General features: G+C 37.8%; 2 protein-coding genes and 1 pseudogene across 2 annotated transcripts; 2 read left to right on the plus strand and 1 right to left on the minus strand.

The window, feature by feature from the left end:
* Positions 1-880: 880 nt before the first annotated feature.
* LOC103981118 (tubby-like F-box protein 1) lies at positions 881-4,489 on the plus strand. Its single transcript, XM_009397717.3, has 4 exons — positions 881-1,407; positions 1,655-1,742; positions 2,842-2,971; positions 3,712-4,489. The coding sequence occupies exons 1-4, from the start codon at positions 1,036-1,038 to the stop codon at positions 4,274-4,276; spliced, it is 1,155 nt and encodes a 384-aa protein (XP_009395992.2). The 5' UTR covers positions 881-1,035; the 3' UTR covers positions 4,277-4,489.
* LOC135672054 (abscisic acid receptor PYL12-like) lies at positions 4,404-5,536 on the minus strand (annotated as a pseudogene).
* Positions 5,537-11,901: 6,365 nt separating this feature from the next.
* Positions 11,902-18,064, plus strand: LOC135672397 (bifunctional riboflavin kinase/FMN phosphatase-like). The gene is made up of 10 exons (XM_065180878.1): positions 11,902-12,179; positions 12,292-12,478; positions 13,953-14,083; positions 15,094-15,163; positions 15,253-15,318; positions 15,996-16,150; positions 16,245-16,343; positions 16,484-16,623; positions 17,248-17,337; positions 17,796-18,064. Exons 1-10 carry the CDS (start codon positions 11,981-11,983, stop codon positions 17,919-17,921), a joined length of 1,263 nt encoding a protein of 420 aa, XP_065036950.1. The 5' UTR covers positions 11,902-11,980; the 3' UTR covers positions 17,922-18,064.
* Positions 18,065-21,070: the final 3,006 nt, after the last annotated feature.

The following is a 21,070-nucleotide window of genomic DNA, read 5'->3' on the forward strand; positions in this document are numbered from 1 at the left end:
CATATAAATAGTCTAAAATAGATAAGGTGATCAATAAAGGAAGGAGACGGGGAAGCGATGAGACCCTTCTTTTTATGTGTTCGACTATAATCCAAAACATAAAACGGGTCGAAGGTTTCGGAGGTCGAGGACATGGCATGGCACTGCATCTCCGGTGGCATGCATGTTCATGATTGCATCATCATCGTTCCCTATAATAAGTTGCCATGAACAGAGCGTTACACTTCGTGATTATAGCTTTAGGTTCTTCCGATGATCTCCTCCGAAAAGATTTTGTTCTCCACTTTGTTACTGTACCGGGTAAGCTCGTAAGGTCGATGATGAAGCTATCATCACTGTATGTTGATAAAAATATTTAATCTCATATTAATTAAATAAAAAAAATCAGATCGATAAGCCAACCATTTTTACCCATCTATTATTATTATTCAACAAATGATAGATTTCATAATATTTTTTTTAATAAAATCTCATTTAAAAAATAAATCAATAAAAAAGATTAACATTCACAAATATACTATGCTACATGAAAAATGAATATTTTATATTATCAATTTGAACTGAAATATTTTATATTAAATTAATGTTTAGACTTAATAGGTTAATAGAAGAGATATGATCATAATATGATAAATGGAGACCGCGAAATAATAAGCATAATATACTAAATTTAGAGACCTAACTAATCAAAGATAAGTATGGAAATTACTAACAGATTTAAATCTATTTTATGACAAATAGAATTAAGATGGAGTGAAAGAAAGAAAACTAAATTTACTCCATATATGAACTATTTATTATCTATATAAATAAATAAATATAAATTGGCTGTAGTGGGCCACCACCGGGCAATGGACGTTCCAGTGCAGGAGAGGAAGGAAGGCGGCCACCACCACATCTACGCGTCCTCTTCTCGACGCGTCCATTACCTCCCTCTCTAATGGTTACTCGTTGAATCGATGCCCTAGGAAACGCCTCTCCCTCTCTCTCCGTCTCTCGGCCCGACGCAAGGGGGAAGACGGTCATCCGGGAGGCATGGCGCTAGGAAAGGCGTTACTGTCGAGGGTCTCGTCGTCCTCCGCTGGGTGGCAGCGCCGGGACAACGAGGCCGGCGGCGTGGGAGGACGGGCGGAGGATGAGGAGGATATCGAGGAGGGAGGAAGGGATGGGGCCTCGACGGCGGCAACCTCGCGACAGGAGGAGGAGCAGGAGAGGTGGGCGTCGATCCTGCCGGAGCTGCTCCGGGAGATCGTGCGGCGGGTGGAGGCCGGCGGGGAGCGGTGGCCGATGCGGAAGGACGTGGTGTCCTGCGCCTGCGTCTGCCGTAGCTGGAGGGAGGTGACGAAAGGAGTCGTCCGCCCCCCACTCGAGACCGGCAAGATCACCTTCCCTTCGTCCCTCAAACAGGTCGTAATGCACCGGAGATTGCGTTCTCACTACCCAACCGAGAATAATTCTCGTAGAGGTTTCAAAATTTTGAATTTTTTTGTTGTTTGCATGTCATTGAGGGCAGAATCAATTTGGACTTTTGGAGATCCTTTTTCCTCTCTTTGATCTTTGTTCTCTTTGGTTGTTTACATTCTCATTTGCTTTTCTAACATCTCTTTATAGAGGATCCACGGTTGATTGATTGTATATGTCGTGCTAAATACAGCCAGGTCCAGCGGATACTCCGATTCAGTGCTTCATCAAAAGGAACAAGATGAGCTCCACATTCTATCTGTATCTTAGCTTGACACAAAGTGAGTAATCTGATCACTCTCCAAAAATATATTCTTGTTAGTAATCTTTTGCTTATATTTCATCTGTATTACCCAGTTTCTTTATTGTGTAATATGACACAAATGCGCTGTGAACTGGGGCAAAAGGCGCAAGGGAACATGGAAAGCGATCATCAATCTATCTGTTAGTATATGTACAGATACTTGGTTTACACTGAAACAATTGAAGTATAAACACTGAAACAATTATAACTTGAAATATATAGCTGTGAAAATTATACCAATGTAAGTACACGCCAAACAAGCATTGATATCTAGAAAAACAGTCTAAGGTAACAAAGAAGACCGATGTTTACAAATTTCTTCCTTTTGCAAATTGCCTCTCTAAAGTTGAAGGCTGGCTTTGATTACATTCAATAGTAGAGACTTTAGACCAAAGAATTAGAACCACAATTGGCAGAATGCTTTTTTGCGAGAGCAGGTTATTGTGGCAAAAAATCTTATAGACAAAACAGAGAATAATGGGAAGTCACTATCAGAGCACATCGTAAATATTGAAAGACAAGGCTCCTTTCTCCCCCTTTTGTCTCTTATTTTTCTTTTTCCCTCTTTGGTCATAGTTTTCAGAATCAGGTGACTTATACATTGAGCTTAATTGGTTGGTGGCATACATGATAAAGAGTAGAAGAGGAGAATTTATTTTACTTATCATGCTTGCATCATTTTGGGATTGCATGATTCTTCTGGCTACAGTGTGTATTTCATCTAACATGAAACTGAACCACCTTGTTTACCCACACTTGTCGTATGTTGTTTGCATTACCACAAAAGATGCTGCTGTTAGTTCTGTCGTTTCTGCCTGAGCTTTTCTTTCATGTCGCTCACACTTTTGTGTTTTTCATCTCTTTTATACTTTATCTGATTTGGTGAATTTGATGCAAATGTGACCTACATAAGTCTCTTGCACCATCGCTATGATACATGATATTTATCTCTGAACCATCTCAATGTCAATGTGTGGATAATCGTAAATTGAATTTTAATAATCTTTATATCTGTTTGTTCCATGATCATCTCTAATCTATTTCCAACATGGGTCTGCTTGGTTTCGTTGATGTAGCATTTATGGATAAGGGAAAGTTCCTTCTCGCAGCTCGTCGGTTTAGGCGTGGTGCTCGCATCGGGTACATCATCTCTCTTAATGCTGATGACCTGTCTCAAGGAACTAATGCATACATGGGAAAGTTGAGGTTAGTCTTTCTATTCTGCTTCCCTTTGTGCTTCTGCAGTCCACAATTTTACCAAGGTTTTCAATACCAATATTGGTATCGGTACAAAAATTAATGGTTCGTACATACAGGTTGATATGTTTAATACTGAAATTTGCTTAATATTTCTGTGGATTGGTAAGGTCAGTTCACCGGTGTATCTGTGCATGAACAGAGAGTATGGTGGAGTACATTTGTTATACTGCAACCACTATCAGCACTTATATATTTTGCCAGAGTCTATTATTTTTTTTTATGCATTTTGCGGAATCTCAAATGGATTTAAGCCTTCTGACATTATATTGTGCATTGAAATTACGTATCGTATTAGGGAACCATCATATTTCACCGTGGACTATGCATTTAGCAATCAGTGCATGTGCAACTTTCGAAGACTTCAAACCGATTGGATTCTTGGTAGGATAATACAGAATCTAGCTTCTATTTTGCATTCAACCATCACATATATGATGCAAGTTGATGAGGAACGATGCCATGTGTGAATGCAAAAGAAGCAATCTTCTCTCCGTTCTATGATATGATAGGATCTAGGACCACTCTAAAATATTCCATATCCCATAGCTTTTCTTCTTACTGAAACGAAGAATTGTGCTGGTCTTAGATGAAGTTTTGCACCATATTTGTTTTTCTCCCAAAACCACTGCTTTCACAGACTTTCCAATGCATGGTTTTCATAAATCTGAATGTTGCCCAACTTGCAGATCTGACTTCTTGGGTATTAATTTTACAATCTACGACAGTCGGCCACCATACGATGGTGCTAAGGCATCAAGCAGCAGAGCAAGCCGGCGATTTGCAAGCAAGCAAATTAGCCCACAGGTCTCTGCTGGTAATTTTGAGATTGGACGGCTCTCTTACAAATTCAACCTTCTCAAATCTAGAGGTCCAAGAAGGATGTGCTGCAGTCTACATCACCCCGTGGTGGTACAAGACAGTTCAGAGGAAGATCTGCTGAAGTCGAAGGCACATGGCCCTGGAATGTCTTTAGTCCTCCAGAACAAGGCTCCTCGGTGGCATGAGCACCTGCAGTGCTGGTGCTTGAATTTTCATGGTCGGGTGACAGTGGCCTCGGTGAAGAACTTTCAGCTAGTGGCGACTGCAGATTCCAACCGACCTGGAGGAATCGGGGATGAGAAGATGGTGCTGCTGCAGTTTGGTAAGGTCGGTGATGACGTGTTCACCATGGATTACCGCCAGCCGCTCTCGGCCTTCCAGGCATTTGCTATCTGCCTCACCAGCTTTGGCACAAAGTTTGCCTGTGAATAGCAGCCTTCCTACATTATCCTGCAATGTATTGTCTTGTAGTTGCAGGGAAATATATTTTGTTTATTCGTCTCTCTGGGTTGAGGAGATGCTGCTTGTATCAATATTTTCACCCAGGGAGTAGCCTTTCTCAGCTGCCTCCTTTCTGTAACTTCTCCGTGAAAAAGACTGTATGTGGCTTTTTAACAAATGCATTAATGATCAGATCTTGGAACATATAGCTCTTTAAGCTCATATTCCAGAGGAGTTAGTTCTTCTTGTGTTCAGTGCAAAACATTACAACCATAGATGGTGACATAATGAAGTCTGTAATCCCAGTGATGAAAAGGAGAATGGCACAACTGTGATGATATAACGAGGCAAAAATAACACAGGCATTTTTACAGTCAGTGCATACGGCCATTGACATGAGAACAGCACAGCATCACATTTTTCTCTTTTATATATATATATATATATATATATATATATATATATATATATATATATGTATATATATATATATATGTATATATATATATATATGTATATATATATATATATGTATATATATATATATATGTATATATATATATATATATGTATATATATATATATATGTATATATATATATATATGTATATATATATATATGTATATATATATATATATATATATATATATATATATATATATATATATATATATATATATATATATGTATATAAGAGAAAAACTGCGTACAGGTTGTGCCAGTTCATAAACTGCCATCCGCTCCGCAACGCTCGCCAGCGAGATGAGGTTGCATCGGATGATGGTGTCGACGAAGACGCAGGTGTCCTCCTCCGTGTTCCCTGGAGGCACGTCCACCACGTACGACTCCACCACCACGGTCCCCTCCCCTCCGCCGCCCTCGTGGAGCGACGTGGTCGACTGGTAATTGCTCAGCCGGTGGTCGCCGCCCACGACGGAGAAGCTGATCACGTGCCGCTCGTCGTCCAGCGCGTCGAGCCGCTCCGTGCTGGTCCCCGCCGGCAGCCCGGACACCAGCGTCACCTCCCTCACGTTCCCCACCCTGCCGTCCCCGGCGCGCAGCCTGCATCCCTTAAGGAACCGCTTGTAGTCCAGTCCTGCGGCCGGTCGAACCGCCGCACTAACGACCAGACGACGGGCAGGGGCGCCGCGACGTACTGCAGGTTCGCTGAGCCGCACTGCCCCGGGGCTTTGTGCCGGCTGTGATGCCGCCTCATCACCTCGTGCATCGCCGGATTCGCCACCACGGGACTCGCGTGGGGACACGAGGGGCTTCGTGACGTGGTGTCTCCTGCGGCGTGATACGAGATCTTGTTGCGTGACACGTGCCCATGTCACGCCTGGCGGCGGGGGTAATTTCCGAGAAGTGTTTCGCCACGACTACTTATCCTCATCCGACGAGTTCGTTGGTGATCTCGTACTCCCTTCTCACACAAATGTGGGGCCCTTGCCGTTCTGACGACCCATATGTGGTGGAGAACACCGGTACGAGACCTCGGGATCCCTCGCGTTCGGAAATGCGCGGGCGCGGAGGCCTGCCACGGGAATCCCTAGACAAATACCGCCGCGAATCTATTGGAACAGAATCCGGACGACGTGCGGAGGCAACGACAAAGCATCAGATTCGGAGGCGCAACAGGTGGCGTGTGCCTACGTGGCGGTCGAAGAAAGGCGTGGGCTTCCATTCGAGTGCTGCGTGTCGCTTGATGATTCACTCACTGAAGACAGTATCATCACCACGCATGGTCTGCACCTTTAAGGTTACGCTGGTGCAATTTTTAGGCACAATATGTACAGTTTGGCCGTACTTTTGTCGATAAAGAAGCACAAACCAAAGTCAATAAAAAAAAATCAAATAAACCTTAATGTCAGACATTACCGTAAATTGTCATCAGATGGTTTGTCGACCTACATCTCAACGATAAATACATAGCAATAATTTAATCTCTTAAGGCTCTCTACCACACTGCCGTAGATACGTTGTGACACACCGTCACTTATTAGATCATCCAAATTATCTTTATCTAATCTAAATTAATTATTTTAAAGACTCTTGCGATATTAAGATGTCTGAATTAGAGTGTGTTATATGTAGATTGACATCTTGCGGATTGTCGACACTCAGGACCTACATTTCAACGTTATAAAGATGTCAGTTCAATAATACTCAGTCGATACTTTGACTCCTAACACATTGATATCAACTCTCAATGAACAAAATCTAAAGTAAACCCATGATTCTTGAATTTAGTAAACTTGTCACCCATAATCATATTAACCATAAATCTGTAACTACAAATCCGATTCTTGTAGTCATAATTTAATCCCCTAAAACTCTCTACCACACTGCCCTAGATTCGTTGTCGTCGACACATCATCACTTATCATATTAGATCATTCCAAATTACTCTTTTATACAATGGACTCGTAATTCACTTAGGCCTCCGAATCCTTTATTGACTTAAACATCATATGAGTTTTATTATACATGCTCCTGACATAATTTTGTAGAACCCAGATATTATGAAAAAATATCATTGATGTCTTACTTAGCTCAACGTGGTTTAGACTCGTGTCCGCAATAATATCCAAGATATCTTCGAGATAGAAATATCGTGCTTCCGAGGTATCACCTATTTGAAGACCAAGGTCGGAAGGAGTTTCTTGACCTGATCCCTCCAACACTTAAGTTAGTAATCTAATATCCCAAAATGTTGATTCAAATAGGATAAAAGGAGTTTCTTGCATAAAGTATAAGATATATTTTTATATCTTGGATATCGAGACAAGAGTTTATGATTGTCTTTCTCATCATAATGGATAAGAAGAAAGTGTATTGTTTATCATAAAAGATAAGAAAGAATGTTGTGATTGTCTTTGTTATCATAATTAATTAGAAGAAAGCTTATGATTATCTTATCATAATAGACGAGAAGGAATGTTGTGTTTATTTGTTTTGAATCTTCCTCCAATATGCAGATAGATGAAGGATGACCTATGATTGCATTGTCATAATAGATGAGAAGGAAGATTATCTTTGTTTGTTTTGAATCTGTTAGTTTGACAAGTCCCATAGTCCCACATCGGGAAAATTAGACTTGTTGTCTCGTCTTGGAACTATAAATAAGGGCCTGGGCTTTGAAGTCAGATGTACCACAGACACCACAAGAAGTACAGTAGGCATCACAAGAAAACCTGCTTATGGTTTGAAGTCTTCTTGTTTAGGAAGCTGAAGGTGTTTTATGGCCTAGGAACATTTCATAAGGCATTTGTAAGTGTCCCTCTTTTATAGTAGTAATTTGCGCCTCTTTCTTCCGTAGATGTAGGTCAAAGTTAATTGATCGAACCACGTATATCTGGTGTTCTGGTGTTTTGTTTGTTCTTGTCGCTTTATTCTTTCCGCTTTATTGTCTTTGTTGTGTTGCCAAAATTATCCTTTGGTAAATATCCTGGGGCTAGCTCTAACAAACTGGTATCAGAGCCTGGTTCTGGGATCTTTTGACAACGATGACAATAACAAAGATTGTTGTCGAGAAATTCGACAGAAATGTCAACTTCGGCATATGGCAACTCAAGATGGAGGCCATTCTGGTTCAAGACGGAGTTGATTTGGCACTTCAGGGTGCTGAGAACATTCCAGATGGTACGTCAAAGGAAGATCTTGCGGGTATGGATAAGAAGGCCCGATCCAGCATCATTCTAAACCTCTCTGACGAGGTTTTACGGGAGGTAGCTACGGAGACTACGGCTAAGAGCATGTGGGACGAGCTTAAAGCCTTGTACATGAAGAGGACAGTGGAGAATCGTCTCTACTTGAAGTAGAGTCTATATATGCTTCGGATGGTTGAAGGTACATATATACTCTCGCATCTTGATAAGTTTGATTCTTTGGTTATGGATTTGGAGAATATAGATGCAAAAATTGATGATGAGGATAAGGCTTTGTTGCTCTTGTGTTCTCTTCCCTAATCTTTTAAGCATTTCCGTGATACTTTGATTTATGGAAAAGAAACAGTTTCGTATCAAGAAATTAAATCTGCACTGAAATCTAAGGAGCAGATAGACAAGAATATCACTGGGGAAAGTAGAGAGAATCAGGTTGAGGATCTGGTTGTTAGGGGGAGAATGGATAAAAGAGAATTTGAAAGTAGTAGATCTAAATCTAGATCTAAATCCAGACATAGAAATTTAGAATGCAGATATTGTCATAAAATGGGGCACATTAAATCTGATTGCTTTAAATTGAAAAATAAATTAAAGCAAAAGGAAAAATTTGTTGAGAAAACTATTGAATCCGCTGAAGCTAGTATAGCATCTGATGAGAATTTTGGAAATATTTTCTTTGCTATTGATGACAGGACAAAGTCTAAAAATGAATGAATTTTAGATTCAGGTTGTTCTTATCACATGTGTCCCAATAGGGATTTGTTTTCTACATATGAATCTTGTAATGGTGGAATTGTTTTGATGGGCAATAATGCCGCATGTGATGTTGTTGGTAGAGGAACAATCCGAATTAAAATGCATGATGGTATTGTGAGGACGCTCACTAATGTTAGACATGTTCCTGATTTGAAAAAGAATCTCATCTCTTTAGGCACCTTAGAGGCCCTTGGGTGTAAATACACAGCTGAAGGTGGAGTTATGAAAGTTTCTAGAAATGCCCTTGTTGTTATGAAAGCTCGTAGGTCTGGTAGCTTGTATATTCTGTAGGAAACTACTGTCACAGGTTCAGTTGCAGTTTCGTCATCATCATTGTCTGATTCTGATATCACCAAATTATGGCATATGCGTTTGGGTCATATGAGCGAAAAAGGTTTGAGCATATTGAGCAAAAGAGGTCTACTTTGCGGACAGAGTACTGGGCCACTGGACTTTTATGAACACTGCATTTTTGGAAAGCAGAAAAGAGTCAGCTTCAATTCTCCGGCAGTTCACAAAACGAAAGGTACTCTTGACTATATTCATTCAGACCTTTGGGGTCCAGCTCAAGTTCAGTCTAAGGGTGGTGCCAGGTATATGTTGACTTTCATTGATGATTATTCCAGGAAAGTTTGGGTTTATTTTCTGAAGCATAAAAATGATGTTTTTCTAACCTTTAAACAATGGAAGGCTTTGATTGAGAAGCAAACATGTAAACAGATTAAGCGGCTTCGAACAGATAATGACATGGAATTTTGTGAAGGTGACTTTGAAGAATTCTGCAAAAATGAAGGAATCGTTCAGCATCGCACTGTTAGGATGACGCCTCAACAAAATGGTGTGGCCGAACGTATGAACAGAACACTTTTGGAGAGAGCGAGGTGTATGATCTCAAATGCAGGGTTGACAAAGGACTTTTGGGCAGAGGCGATTAATATGGCATGTTACGTTGTCAACCGCGCTCCTTCTGCAGCACTTGACTTTAAAACTCCGGAGGAAGTTTGGTCAGGTACTCCTGCTGATTATTCTGATTTTAAAATTTTTAGGTGCCCAGCATACATGCATGTAAATGAAGGAAAATTAGAGCCTCGGGCTAAAAAGTGCATTTTCCTTGGGTATGCTTCTGGGGTGAAAGGATACAGATTATGGTGTCCTGATCCCAAATCCCCAAAATTTATAATCAGTAGAGATGTTACTTTTGATGAATTATCTATGCTATCTTCTAAAGAGGAATCTACTAGTTATACAAATGATAGTGCGCAGAAGCAGGTGGAGCTTGAGATTGGTAGTTCAGATTCTTTTAAGTCGAACTCTTCTACTCAAAGAATGCCAGTAGGTGGTCCCGAGTCTACTGACGCAGATGATCCAGAGGAAGAGCAATATTCCATAGCCAAGGATAGACCACTGAGAGATATTCGACCACCACAAAGATATGCAAATTTGGTTGCATATGCTTTGTCTGTTGCAGAAGAAACAAGTGAAGTTGGTGAGCCTACTACCTACTCAGATGCAGTTTCTTTTGATAATTCCGCTAAGTGGTTGATTGCTGAGGGAAAGGTCCTTGTTCAGAAAATTTATACGAAGGACAATCCAGTTGATATGCTTACGAAGCATGTTCCGGTTTACAAGTTCAAGCAGTGCTTGGACTTGGTTGGTGTTCATTGTTGGTGATTGCCCGTTGGGGCTTTTGTGAAGAAGGTGGAGCAAGTTTTGTTGGGACATGCCAAGGTGGAGATTTGTTAGTTTGGCAAGTCCCATAGTCCCACATCGGGAAAATTAGACTTGTTGTCTCGTCTTGGAACTATAAATAAGGGCCTGGGCTTTGAAGTCAGATGTACCACAGACACCACAAGAAGTACAACAGGCATCACAAGAAAACCTGCTTATGGTTTGAAGTCTTCTTGTTTAGGAAGCTGAAGGTGTTTTATGGCCTAGGAACATTTCCTAAGGTATTTGTAAGTGTCCCTCTTTTATAGTAGTAATTTGCTCCTCTTTCTTTCGTGGATGTAGGTCAAAGTTAATTGACCGAACCACGTATATCTGGTGTTCTGGTGTTTTGTTTGTTCTTGTCGCTTTATTCTTTCCGCTTTATTGTCTTGATTTGTGTTGCCAAAATTATCCTTTGGTAAATATCCTGGGGCTAGCTCTAACAGAATCTTCGTCTCATCGTACAATGGCTAATAATAGATTCGATACTCCGTCCAATTCTACGAATAACATTCTTGAAAAGAAAAAAAGGGATTATGATTATATCTGAATTATCTTTGAGACTAAACAATAAAAATCAACAAATCTTTTATGCAACTACGTACGATATTTGCATGACTAAGTGATTGATGACTGTACGCGGGCATGTCCCAACCAGCTATCAAAGGAGACATGATGTGACGTGAAGGTCTATGTGAAGCAAGTAACAGAGCATATCCGAAGAATATTTGGTGGGTGCTCACTCCATCATCGAAGTCGTATATTCTCAGCCAACTTGGAGCGAAACGGATCAGCTTCCTCCATTCGCACAATCCAAGCATCTATTGATTCCTTCTGTTTAGACCAATGCATATTGTCAACCAAAGACAGTTTGATTGAATCCACCTTTTTTCCTTCTCACCATCCTAATCATAGTTATAAATTTTGAATCTTACCCAAAGAACGAGAAATTGGATTATTATTTCTAAAATACTAAAATATGCATATTTTTATTTATCCTCAAAATATTTGATTTTTCATAGCACCTAAGTCTTTTTATTGTAATAATTAAATAGAAGGATATCCGATTATATTCATTTCTCTTTAGTCCTTCATCATGTTTATTCTTACCCTTATCATCTTATTTCCCTATATAATAAAAATTATTTTATAATAATATTTGAATCTATATTTATATTTTATACCATTTTTTAAAAATCATATCTATGATTTAATCGTAGATATGAGTAAATCAGAATATCACCGATAACTAAGTTAATCAGCATCTTAACTAAATATATATATATATATATATATATGTTTTGACATTATGACATAATAAAAAATATATAAATTTCAATATGTTACATATTAATTTTGTAATCTAAATATTTTTAATATTAATTAAAATATTATTTTATATATAACAGGAAGACATTTTATTTTATATAATATGTTGTTGATTGGGTCGTTATGTAATAACTTACAGAAGCGGTTGGTGATGCAGTTGAGGGATGGAGAGTGGAAACGGTACGGGGAATCTGAAGCGGAAGCGGAAGCGGAAGAAGCTTCGTATCCTTCCCTTCTATGGACTCCGATTCCCCCAAATCACCGAACCGATTCGTATTCGCTTGCCTCTCCCTTAAATGCCACCCCCGCTTCCCGCCCTCCACATCGAAAGCTCCGCCCCCTCTCTCGAACTCTCCTCTCCTCCGATCTCTCCCGATGGGTGCCGACCGGATCTCGGCTGTGATTCTGGATTTGGATGGAACTCTTCTGGACACGGGTCAGCAATTCTTTCCACCTCCGATTTCTCGGATTCTTAATTTATTTCGGTTGCTTCGAGTATGTTGATGTCGACTTTGGCCTTCCTCCTTGTTTCCTGGGAAACGGATCAGAGAGGGCAACCGGCGGAATCTTAGAGGAGTTCCTGACGAGGCATGGGAAAGCGTTGGACGCCGCGATGGAGGAGAAGCGGCTGGGGAAGATGCACAAGGAGTCGGCGGCTGCCATCGTCCAGGACTACGGGCTGCCGATGACACCCGAGGAGTTCTCCGAGGCGATCATGCCTTTGTTTCAGGAAAGGTGAAATCCTTTTTGGCAGCCGATTAAGGTTGATGCATTCATCGATTTGTTATGTTGGGGAATCTTGCTCTGATTTGGATTTTGGTAGCATTGCATTATAGCACCCAAACATCATTTGCTAGTAGCCACATTAGCTTTGGCTGGACTGCTGAATTGCTGAATCCTATTGCATTGGGATTCTTTTTCGATTAGATTCCAGCTTCATATGTGTGAAATTTCTTTGAACAAGCGAGGGGACTTGTAATTGGCGTGACTTAGACAAAAAGAAGAAAAAAAACGGTATATTATTCTAAAGCCATCTCAGGACAAAGATTTTCGATTGGACTGAGAAGGTACAGGATGATCACACCGTACGGACTAATCACTGATAAAATTGGTGATCGTTTGTTTTCATTATGTCTCGTAGCCCTATAAATGTCATGACCCATGTTCAGAACTGTGGACCACGCCCTCCAAAAAAAACCATGAGGTTGTGTTGTTAGAGTGGGACTGTGACTTACATGCTATTTCATGTTATAGTCCACATCTGATGTACTTCCATCTTGGCGTGTCATGCTGAATTCCTCGTGTATCTTTCTTTTTGAATTCTTGTTTCCCTTTACCTTTTCTCCATTGTTTCTTTTTTCTGCATTAATCTTATTTTTCAAAGGAGGTTGTTACCCAAAGTATTGACAGAAGATACTGATCTTTTTATTCCAACAAGATTCCAAGAATATATATATATATATATATATATATATATATATATATATATATATATATATATATATATATATATATATATATATATATATATATACAGTAATTAGTATGAATGAAGAATTGGAACTTTCTCATCTTTTTTTCATCTCCTTTAGCAAAAGTGATCAGCTATAATTTCTGCAAGCTTCATCAATTAGAATAATGCTTGTAACTTTTTCAACTTGGTCGACTGTAGAGCATCATATTTATATTATTCTAGTGTTCACATTATTTCTTCTATTTACTGGTTTAAAGTGACACCAATTCAGTTAAAGTAGTATCAACAACTAAATTAAAATTAGGGTGCACTTGCGCTTCAGCAGTCCCTTCTGTTGCCTTCATCCAATTATTCACAATTTCAAGAGTTATAGCTTTAAACTTTTCTTCATGTGTGTATGTTGAAATCATCCCACCTTTTAGTATATTTGGTTTTGCATCATGGGTTTAGAGCAGGTCTGCATCCATAAAAATGAAAGTCAATGAAACTTTTTAAAATTGTCTTTATAATTATCTGCAACATGATTAAGCCATGTTCTCTTAAACTGCACGACGACTTGACAGATTATGTTAATGTATTCTGATTTATTAAATCGTATTAAGCTATGCTAAAGTTTGACTTGGAGAACATTTTGAGAAAGCTTTGAATGGAACATGAATGCTAGTTTAAGAGATACATATGTCATTTTTAATAGTGCCAAAGTTAATAAATATTATTATGCTTTGATTTTTGCAGGTGGCCACAAGCAAAAGCACTTCCTGGTGTTAATCGCCTTATCAAACATCTCCACAACCATGGGATTCCATTGGCACTTGCTTCAAACTCCATAAGGGAACATATTGAGATAAAAATTTCCTACCAACAAGGTTGTCACCTTATTTCTGTATTTAACATTAAATTTTTCTCTCACTGTCCTGTTTTTAATAATTCTTTAAATGCTTGCTTAGTTTAGAATTTCTCTAAACCCAACATATTACAATGTAATCTTTGTCCAATATTGATATCCATGCCTAACTGGCACACCTGTAGATTTGGTTTACTTGTAAGGCTTACTATCTTTTGACACAAGCGACATGTTTATCACCATTTCTTTCAGCAAAGATACATCTCATCACCATTGGCTTTCATTATTCAGTCCATGCCTAGAATGGTTTCCTCTGTATTTGTTTTTGGCGTTCAACCTTTTTCATCATTGTGTTCTTTCTTTGCAATATGGACGTGAGTGTCATTCTCATACCAAGGTCACTCCTTTATAATTAAGGTGATCAAAATTTGAGCCACGGAAATAATTTTCTTGGTTGCAGGGGTAAGACTGTGTTAACTGAGTCTCCACGAAACCCCACATTGGGTCTATACTTCATTAGTGACTATATTTCATCTTTATCATAACTCTGGTTAAGGAGATCAACATGCAAATTTCATCAATGACCGTTCACTTGGTTCCCCTGGTGTTTGGTGGAGGCTTTCTTATTATTCACACCATAACCCAAGTTTTTATATAAAATTAGATATATAATATTTCCTCTTTCAGGGAAGTAGTAGTTACCTTTGGATTCTTCATATGAGAGCCTTGATACTCTATTCAGTGCAATCTTGTGTGTTGGTGGTTAGTCCATTTACCATTCATCTGAGCTAAATGAGAAATTTACTATGGCAGAAATTCATCTGAGCCAAATTTGATACCATTTACAAATATGAAACTTGTGTGTGGCCTACAGTGTATTTTATTAACTCAAAATTTATAGTTAAACAGTTCTCAATCAAAACCTTCTAATAATTTTGCAATAGTGATTTGTTAATCTTGTTATGGCATATGATCAAGTTAGTTTTAGGTTTTCTCCTGATATTTAATATTACATTGCGTTGTTCTGTGTAGGTTGGAAGGAATCATTTTCTGTCATTCTTGGTGGGGATGATGTTAGTCATGGAAAACCTTCTCCCGACATGTGAGCCATTTCCTTCGAATCATTGATCAAATTGTTTCTTACAGTCTCATTCTGTGTAAACACTTGTTTATCTTGTATCTGTTATTCAGATTCCTAGAGGCAGCAAAGAGACTTGGAGTAGACATATCAAAATGTCTAGTCATTGAAGATTCCCTGTAAGCAGAAATACATTATCATGTGTTAAATATTGCAAAATTACATTCTGTTTCACTCCATTAATTGATATTATTTTAAGTTTCAAATTCCTGAGGTCTCATACAGTTTGTACATGATGGGCAACTGAAAAGTTCAGTTTGCCAGTTATTTCTCAATGATATAATAACATAAATGATGAGCTGTTCAAATTGAACTAGTTTCCTAAATATTTAAGTGATAATTACTTTACAAGTATCATAGTCCAACTCTCAAGACTAGGGATGCTATTCTTCGAATGTGAGTATGGTTTTTATGGAAGGAATTTTTGGATATTCTAAAATCAATATAAGATCTTTGATGAAAGCCTAAAGGACTTGCACTACTCTTGGAGATCCTGGACAAATTGTATTCTTAGATATCCAGGCCTACGGTACAGAAGGCTCATTCCTTGACGATTTGTTGGATGATTTAAAATTGAAATGTCATCTTGACAACTTTTTCTCACTGCTATGGGCTCTTTCCTACCATAAGTTGCTTTTTCCTACTCTTTTCTTGCTTTTTGCCTTCTTTTGGTTTCTTTGTACAAACCTCTGAGGAACTGATGGAGGTCCTGCATCTCCATTTATGAAATAAACAAGCTGCAACTATTTGCACAATCTTTAATTTCAAGTAAGCAAATTGTGTTGCTTCATTGCAGGGTTGGTGTGAGAGGTGCAAAGGATGCTGGAGCAAAGGTTGTTGCCGTTCCATCTCTCCAAGGACAGGATGAAAATTATTCCATTGCAAATTGTTTGCTTCATACACTATTAGAGTTTCAGCCTGAGTTATGGGGCCTCCCAGCATTTGAAGATGGTACTTTCTCTTACCTACTCAGTAGATTCATCTTCTTAGTTCAATAGAAGCTGAAATTTTATTTTTAAATTTATTTTATTTTTTAATAATTCAGGGTTGCAAAGTGCATTGCCAATTGAACCATTATTTATTAGAGGCCTGGGTGGAGAGGTAGTTTCTTATGATGGCTTCTCAAAAATTGATATCACTGCAGGCAAGGAAAATTGGTATTGTGCTTGTAATGTGAACAATAAATAGAGCCTGTTTCTGCACTAGTGCATCGATGTCATTTACATGCTGAATTCTAGATTCTAGATATGTGTTCCTCTGACACCTCATTCTGTTTATTATCAGATACTGGCTCGTATGAATTTATTCCTCATCAAGTATTGGGTGTCTTCATTGGTTGGGCAAACATTGAAATGCATGGAATTTATAAGGTGGTCGTTTGCATTGGATGGGATACCTCTTCGGGTGCTGCAAAGAGAGTAATTGTGAGTCTTTATGGTTGATTCAGTGATAGCTAATTATCTTTTAATTATTTTAATCATGATTCCTTAAAGAAGAAAAATGACTTGTTTGGTGACATGCTTGATTAGTTTTATCCACATCTCTGGCACTGTTTAAAAAGCTGGTGATTATGATCACAGACTTCTTTTTTGCAAATAAATAGCCAATTTCATTCTTTTTTTGTTTTACTCTGTTAGGCATAGCTACTTTTGAGGGATTCAAAAGCCTTTAACTAGAATTTTCTCCTGAACCCTCTGTGTTTCTGTTTAAGTTTATTCATACAACTCTACTTGTATGCCATTCTCTGTTTAAATTATCACTCTAATGCTTTTTTTGGTAGATGCATTATGAGAAATCTTCGTTAGTACTTTGTATTAGGCTATAGTATGACTGCCAACTTCATATATATATCCAATCTGCAATCTGTGATGTTTTACAAGTTGGTCAATAATATTACCATCCTATATTATATGACTATCGTACTTGGCATCCAACTTTTAGCTTCAAATGTACTCATGATGCATCTGCTTTCTCTATTTTTAAATTTAAGTTCAAATGTTTCTGTTTCAAGACAAGATAATTGATATGAAATACTCTTTTTTGTGCAGCTACCATACTTAATCGACCATACTGAAAGCCACAAGAATGAGCGATTGCAGCTATTCATCGTTGGATATGTCAGGAAATTACAAAATGAGGTACTCAACTTTTTTTTTTTAAAGATCTACCACAGCAAAAGAAAAAGAAAGAAAACACAAAACCGAAGATTTCCCAAGAAGAATATAGCTTGGCCTCTGTTGTTGGCGGTCCCCCGTTAAATTGCATATGAGGGAGGAAGCTTCACATAATTTACATTTTCTATGCTTTCAATAACATGAAATGAGTACTCTATACATATCCATTTCAGCTCTATCCTTCAAGGTTAAGTTCCATATTCAGTATGATTGACCTGTTTAGCACTTTGACGACAGACCTTAGGCGCACTCGTTCTCCTGACTACTGAGCAAGAATTTTATGCTAGTAAGAGCAGAGTATCGTAGCAGGCCATTTGCTAGTGCTTCACGTTGATCTTAATTGTTTCTCTCTAGAAAATAATCCTTGCATCTTTGTCGAGTATTTTGCCACATATATATTCCAATGCAATCTTGTTCTTCAGGGTACTATGTCGGAGGCTCTTCGGGTATTCGAAGAAGATGTCAATATTGCACGGGCTGCATTGGATATCCCAGTGTTCTCCCTTCCCACAAGTAGCTCCCTCTTTGTGGAAGCAGCCTTTGATTAGGAAATGTGTCTTCAATCATAAATACACATTTATGCTGATTTGGAGGCTTTCATGTATGCTTTAATGATTTGAGTCAATTATGTCATATTTACGTATTGATGCTACCCTTAAATCATACTTAAGTAATATTCTGGTTGAAGCAATCTTTGAAGTGTTATATTCTGGTTGTTACCGCCAAAATCCCAACCTCTTAAATCATACTTGATAGCGCAATCAACACATGAAAAATAATTTTGGTCAACAATTTGATCACATGCACATCATCCTTTTATAAAATTTTAGATGAATATTCACATAATATTCTCTAGGGTTTAGTCCATTATAAAAACCTCAATCAAATACTGTTTATTTAAAATTTTCATTTTTGAACTAATTAGAGCATTGAAAAAATCATGTTGGGGATCCTAGATCTTCATGTGGGTGAGCCACCAAGTGGACTCATTAATCTCTTGTTCACTCACAGTCCACTTTCTACATATGTGAATCCAAATCGAGTTAGATAGATTTTAATATCATCGATATTTATCACATTATTAATTATCAAAGTATATATTAATCATATTATACTTACTAATTTTTGTAGGCATTATGATCAAACTATTTTTATTTTTTCCTGTATGTTTTTTTTAATCTTCTATTATTAAAAGAGAGGGTTTCATTTTTGTTAGACAGAAATAAAGACAATGCCAAGAGGAATATTAGACGTAAGTATCAGAAATCTGCATTGTGTAGAGGCCTTCTTCGTAGATCATCATTGCTATCGTCATCGTTGTTGTTGTTGTTGTTATTATTATTATTATTATTATTATTATTATTAATTTTTGTTACTTAAAAAAGATGGTGGACGACAGTGATAGCGATCATAGCCATCAGTATGACCCTCTGAAGGCAGAGAAAGTCGTTTACTTTCTTCCCCACCTTCCCCATCCTACCCTTAAGTTGGACTCAACTATCTCATCTCCCACTTTCACTGTTGTATTCAGATTAAAAAAAAGTGTTTTATATTTTACTTTTGTATATGTAATTATAACAATTTGATGGAATAAAAGCTACACAAAATTCTCATATTCTTTGTCTTGGATTAATTCTACTTTCGACGTTGGAGAATCCTCATCGAGCACGTCCTAAAAGTCACTTCAAACAATCATCTCGGACAGGTTAATCATAACAATAAGTTTTGCTTGAAAATGGCCTAGACAACATCAAATTGGACACATTAGATTGACGATCAAAACTGGTCTCATCTCTCCAAGATACATTTTGATAAATAAATGTGAAATGACGATATATATATATATATATATATATATATATATATATATATATATATATATATATATATATATATATATATATATATATATATATATATATATATATATATATATATATATATATATATATATATATATATATATATATATATATATTGGATCAATCACAAATTTAAGTGCATCATTTGAGCATATGATTGAAGATGTCTCTCCCTCACCTGTATAAATACGTAATCCCTTTCTGGGTTATGTGCACCAATATTGAAGTTTCTCGATGGAGCCTCCTTCCTCGTCTTCTTTACCATCAATATGTTCTATCCCCCCTCTTTAGGGGTCTCGATTGCAACCATGACTTTTCTCTCCTGTCATTATAACCTCATCCACGACTCTCTCTCCAACCGTTGCTAGCGGTTAGAGCTCATCAATCGCTTTGCCTTCTCCCGCCTAGATTACCTCATAGACACTGACCTCATCCTAGATCTACGAATCGCTCGACACGCCAACAAGTACCTCACCTACTTTCATATTAATTATGCGACTATCATCGCAGCCATCCTCACCATCTCCACAACCGATCATCGACCTTCTTATCAGCCACAAACGTCGCTATTGATTTCATTGGTGTCCCCGAATGCTTTCTTCCATGTACATCCCAGGTTTACTAATTAAACCTCCCTCGATGCCTCCTTTAGCTAGTCGTCTACCGCCTTTGTTCATGCTCCTTACATTTGCTATCATCATTAGCAATCAATAGCCTCATTCACATAGTATCAACGACTCCTCTCTGATGACAAATCACATCATTCGGTGGATAGCTTGACGATCATTCTCCTCTCCTTATCATAAAACACCAACCATCACCACTGATTACTTTACTCAGCGGTCTTCATCCCAACTTGCAACATCCATCACAGATCAGAAGAAGGGCCTTCTCTAAATCTCCTCCAATAATAGATCAAATCTCCACCATATACCAAATCATTGGTTGGTTCAGATCTCCACCGTATACCAAATGATCAGTTAGTTCTAAAATTTTTTTGATTACAGCATCTTCTCAATATGCCTTTCACTTTTACATGTGATGCTCTAAGCATTATTTCCTCATGAAACAATAATTCATCTTAACTTACAAGACTTATATCTATCGATGTAACAACTATGATCCCCTTCAAACTATTTAAAAGTGATAATTATGCATATTGACAAGCATAATTCATCAACCTCCTAATTGGATATGATCTACTATGCTATATTGACTCTCTTAATAGTCCACTAGAAAAGATTCAAATACTAGGAGAACTCATCCTAATAATAAATCTTGATTATAAGTTATGGTTACGACAAGCTTATCTTATTCTACAAGTCATTCAAGTCTTAGTCGCTAGCTTCATAGCATCACTAATCTCTTCATTTAGTACTATAATAGAAGCATGGTCCAAGTTACAAACCACCCTCACCAATTATTCTCATACTTGCATACTAAGTCTTTTTATCTATGCTGATAAAAACAACATAAGAGGAAAGTACTGTTGCTGATTATGTATAAAATCTAAAAGTTATCATAGATGATTCGACTTTAAAAGATCATCCCCTAAGTGATGAAGAAATTATTGTTCATATTCTCAACGACCAAGGAGACGAATATAAGAAACTCACGATAACAATTTGGGTATGTGACTTATCAATATCATTTGAAGAATCATATGATAAGCTGAATGATCATGAAATATATATGAAAGGAGAAGAGAGGAAGATGTAACCAACTATAATAGTTTCATTCAATTAAAAATCTAAAGATAAAAGTAATCAAAGCAATAAGAACTTCAAATGATTGAATAAGATGAATCCTAGACACATTAATAATATACATAGTCA

This window comes from Musa acuminata, chromosome BXJ1-4 (genome assembly GCF_036884655.1).
Source record: "Musa acuminata AAA Group cultivar baxijiao chromosome BXJ1-4, Cavendish_Baxijiao_AAA, whole genome shotgun sequence".
NCBI lineage: Eukaryota > Viridiplantae > Streptophyta > Magnoliopsida > Zingiberales > Musaceae > Musa > Musa acuminata.

Coding starts and splice junctions, on each gene's coding strand:
- LOC135672397 (XM_065180878.1), top strand. CDS start 11,981: ATGGACTCCGATTCCCCCAAATCACCGAACCGATTCGTATTCGCTTGC. Junction 12,180..12,291: donor TGGAACTCTTCTGGACACGG/GTCAGCAATTCT, acceptor GAAACGGATCAG/AGAGGGCAACCGGCGGAATC. Junction 16,624..17,247: donor GTGCTGCAAAGAGAGTAATT/GTGAGTCTTTAT, acceptor TTTTTTGTGCAG/CTACCATACTTAATCGACCA.
- LOC103981118 (XM_009397717.3), top strand. CDS start 1,036: ATGGCGCTAGGAAAGGCGTTACTGTCGAGGGTCTCGTCGTCCTCCGCT. Junction 1,743..2,841: donor GTATCTTAGCTTGACACAAA/GTGAGTAATCTG, acceptor TCGTTGATGTAG/CATTTATGGATAAGGGAAAG. Junction 2,972..3,711: donor GCATACATGGGAAAGTTGAG/GTTAGTCTTTCT, acceptor CCCAACTTGCAG/ATCTGACTTCTTGGGTATTA.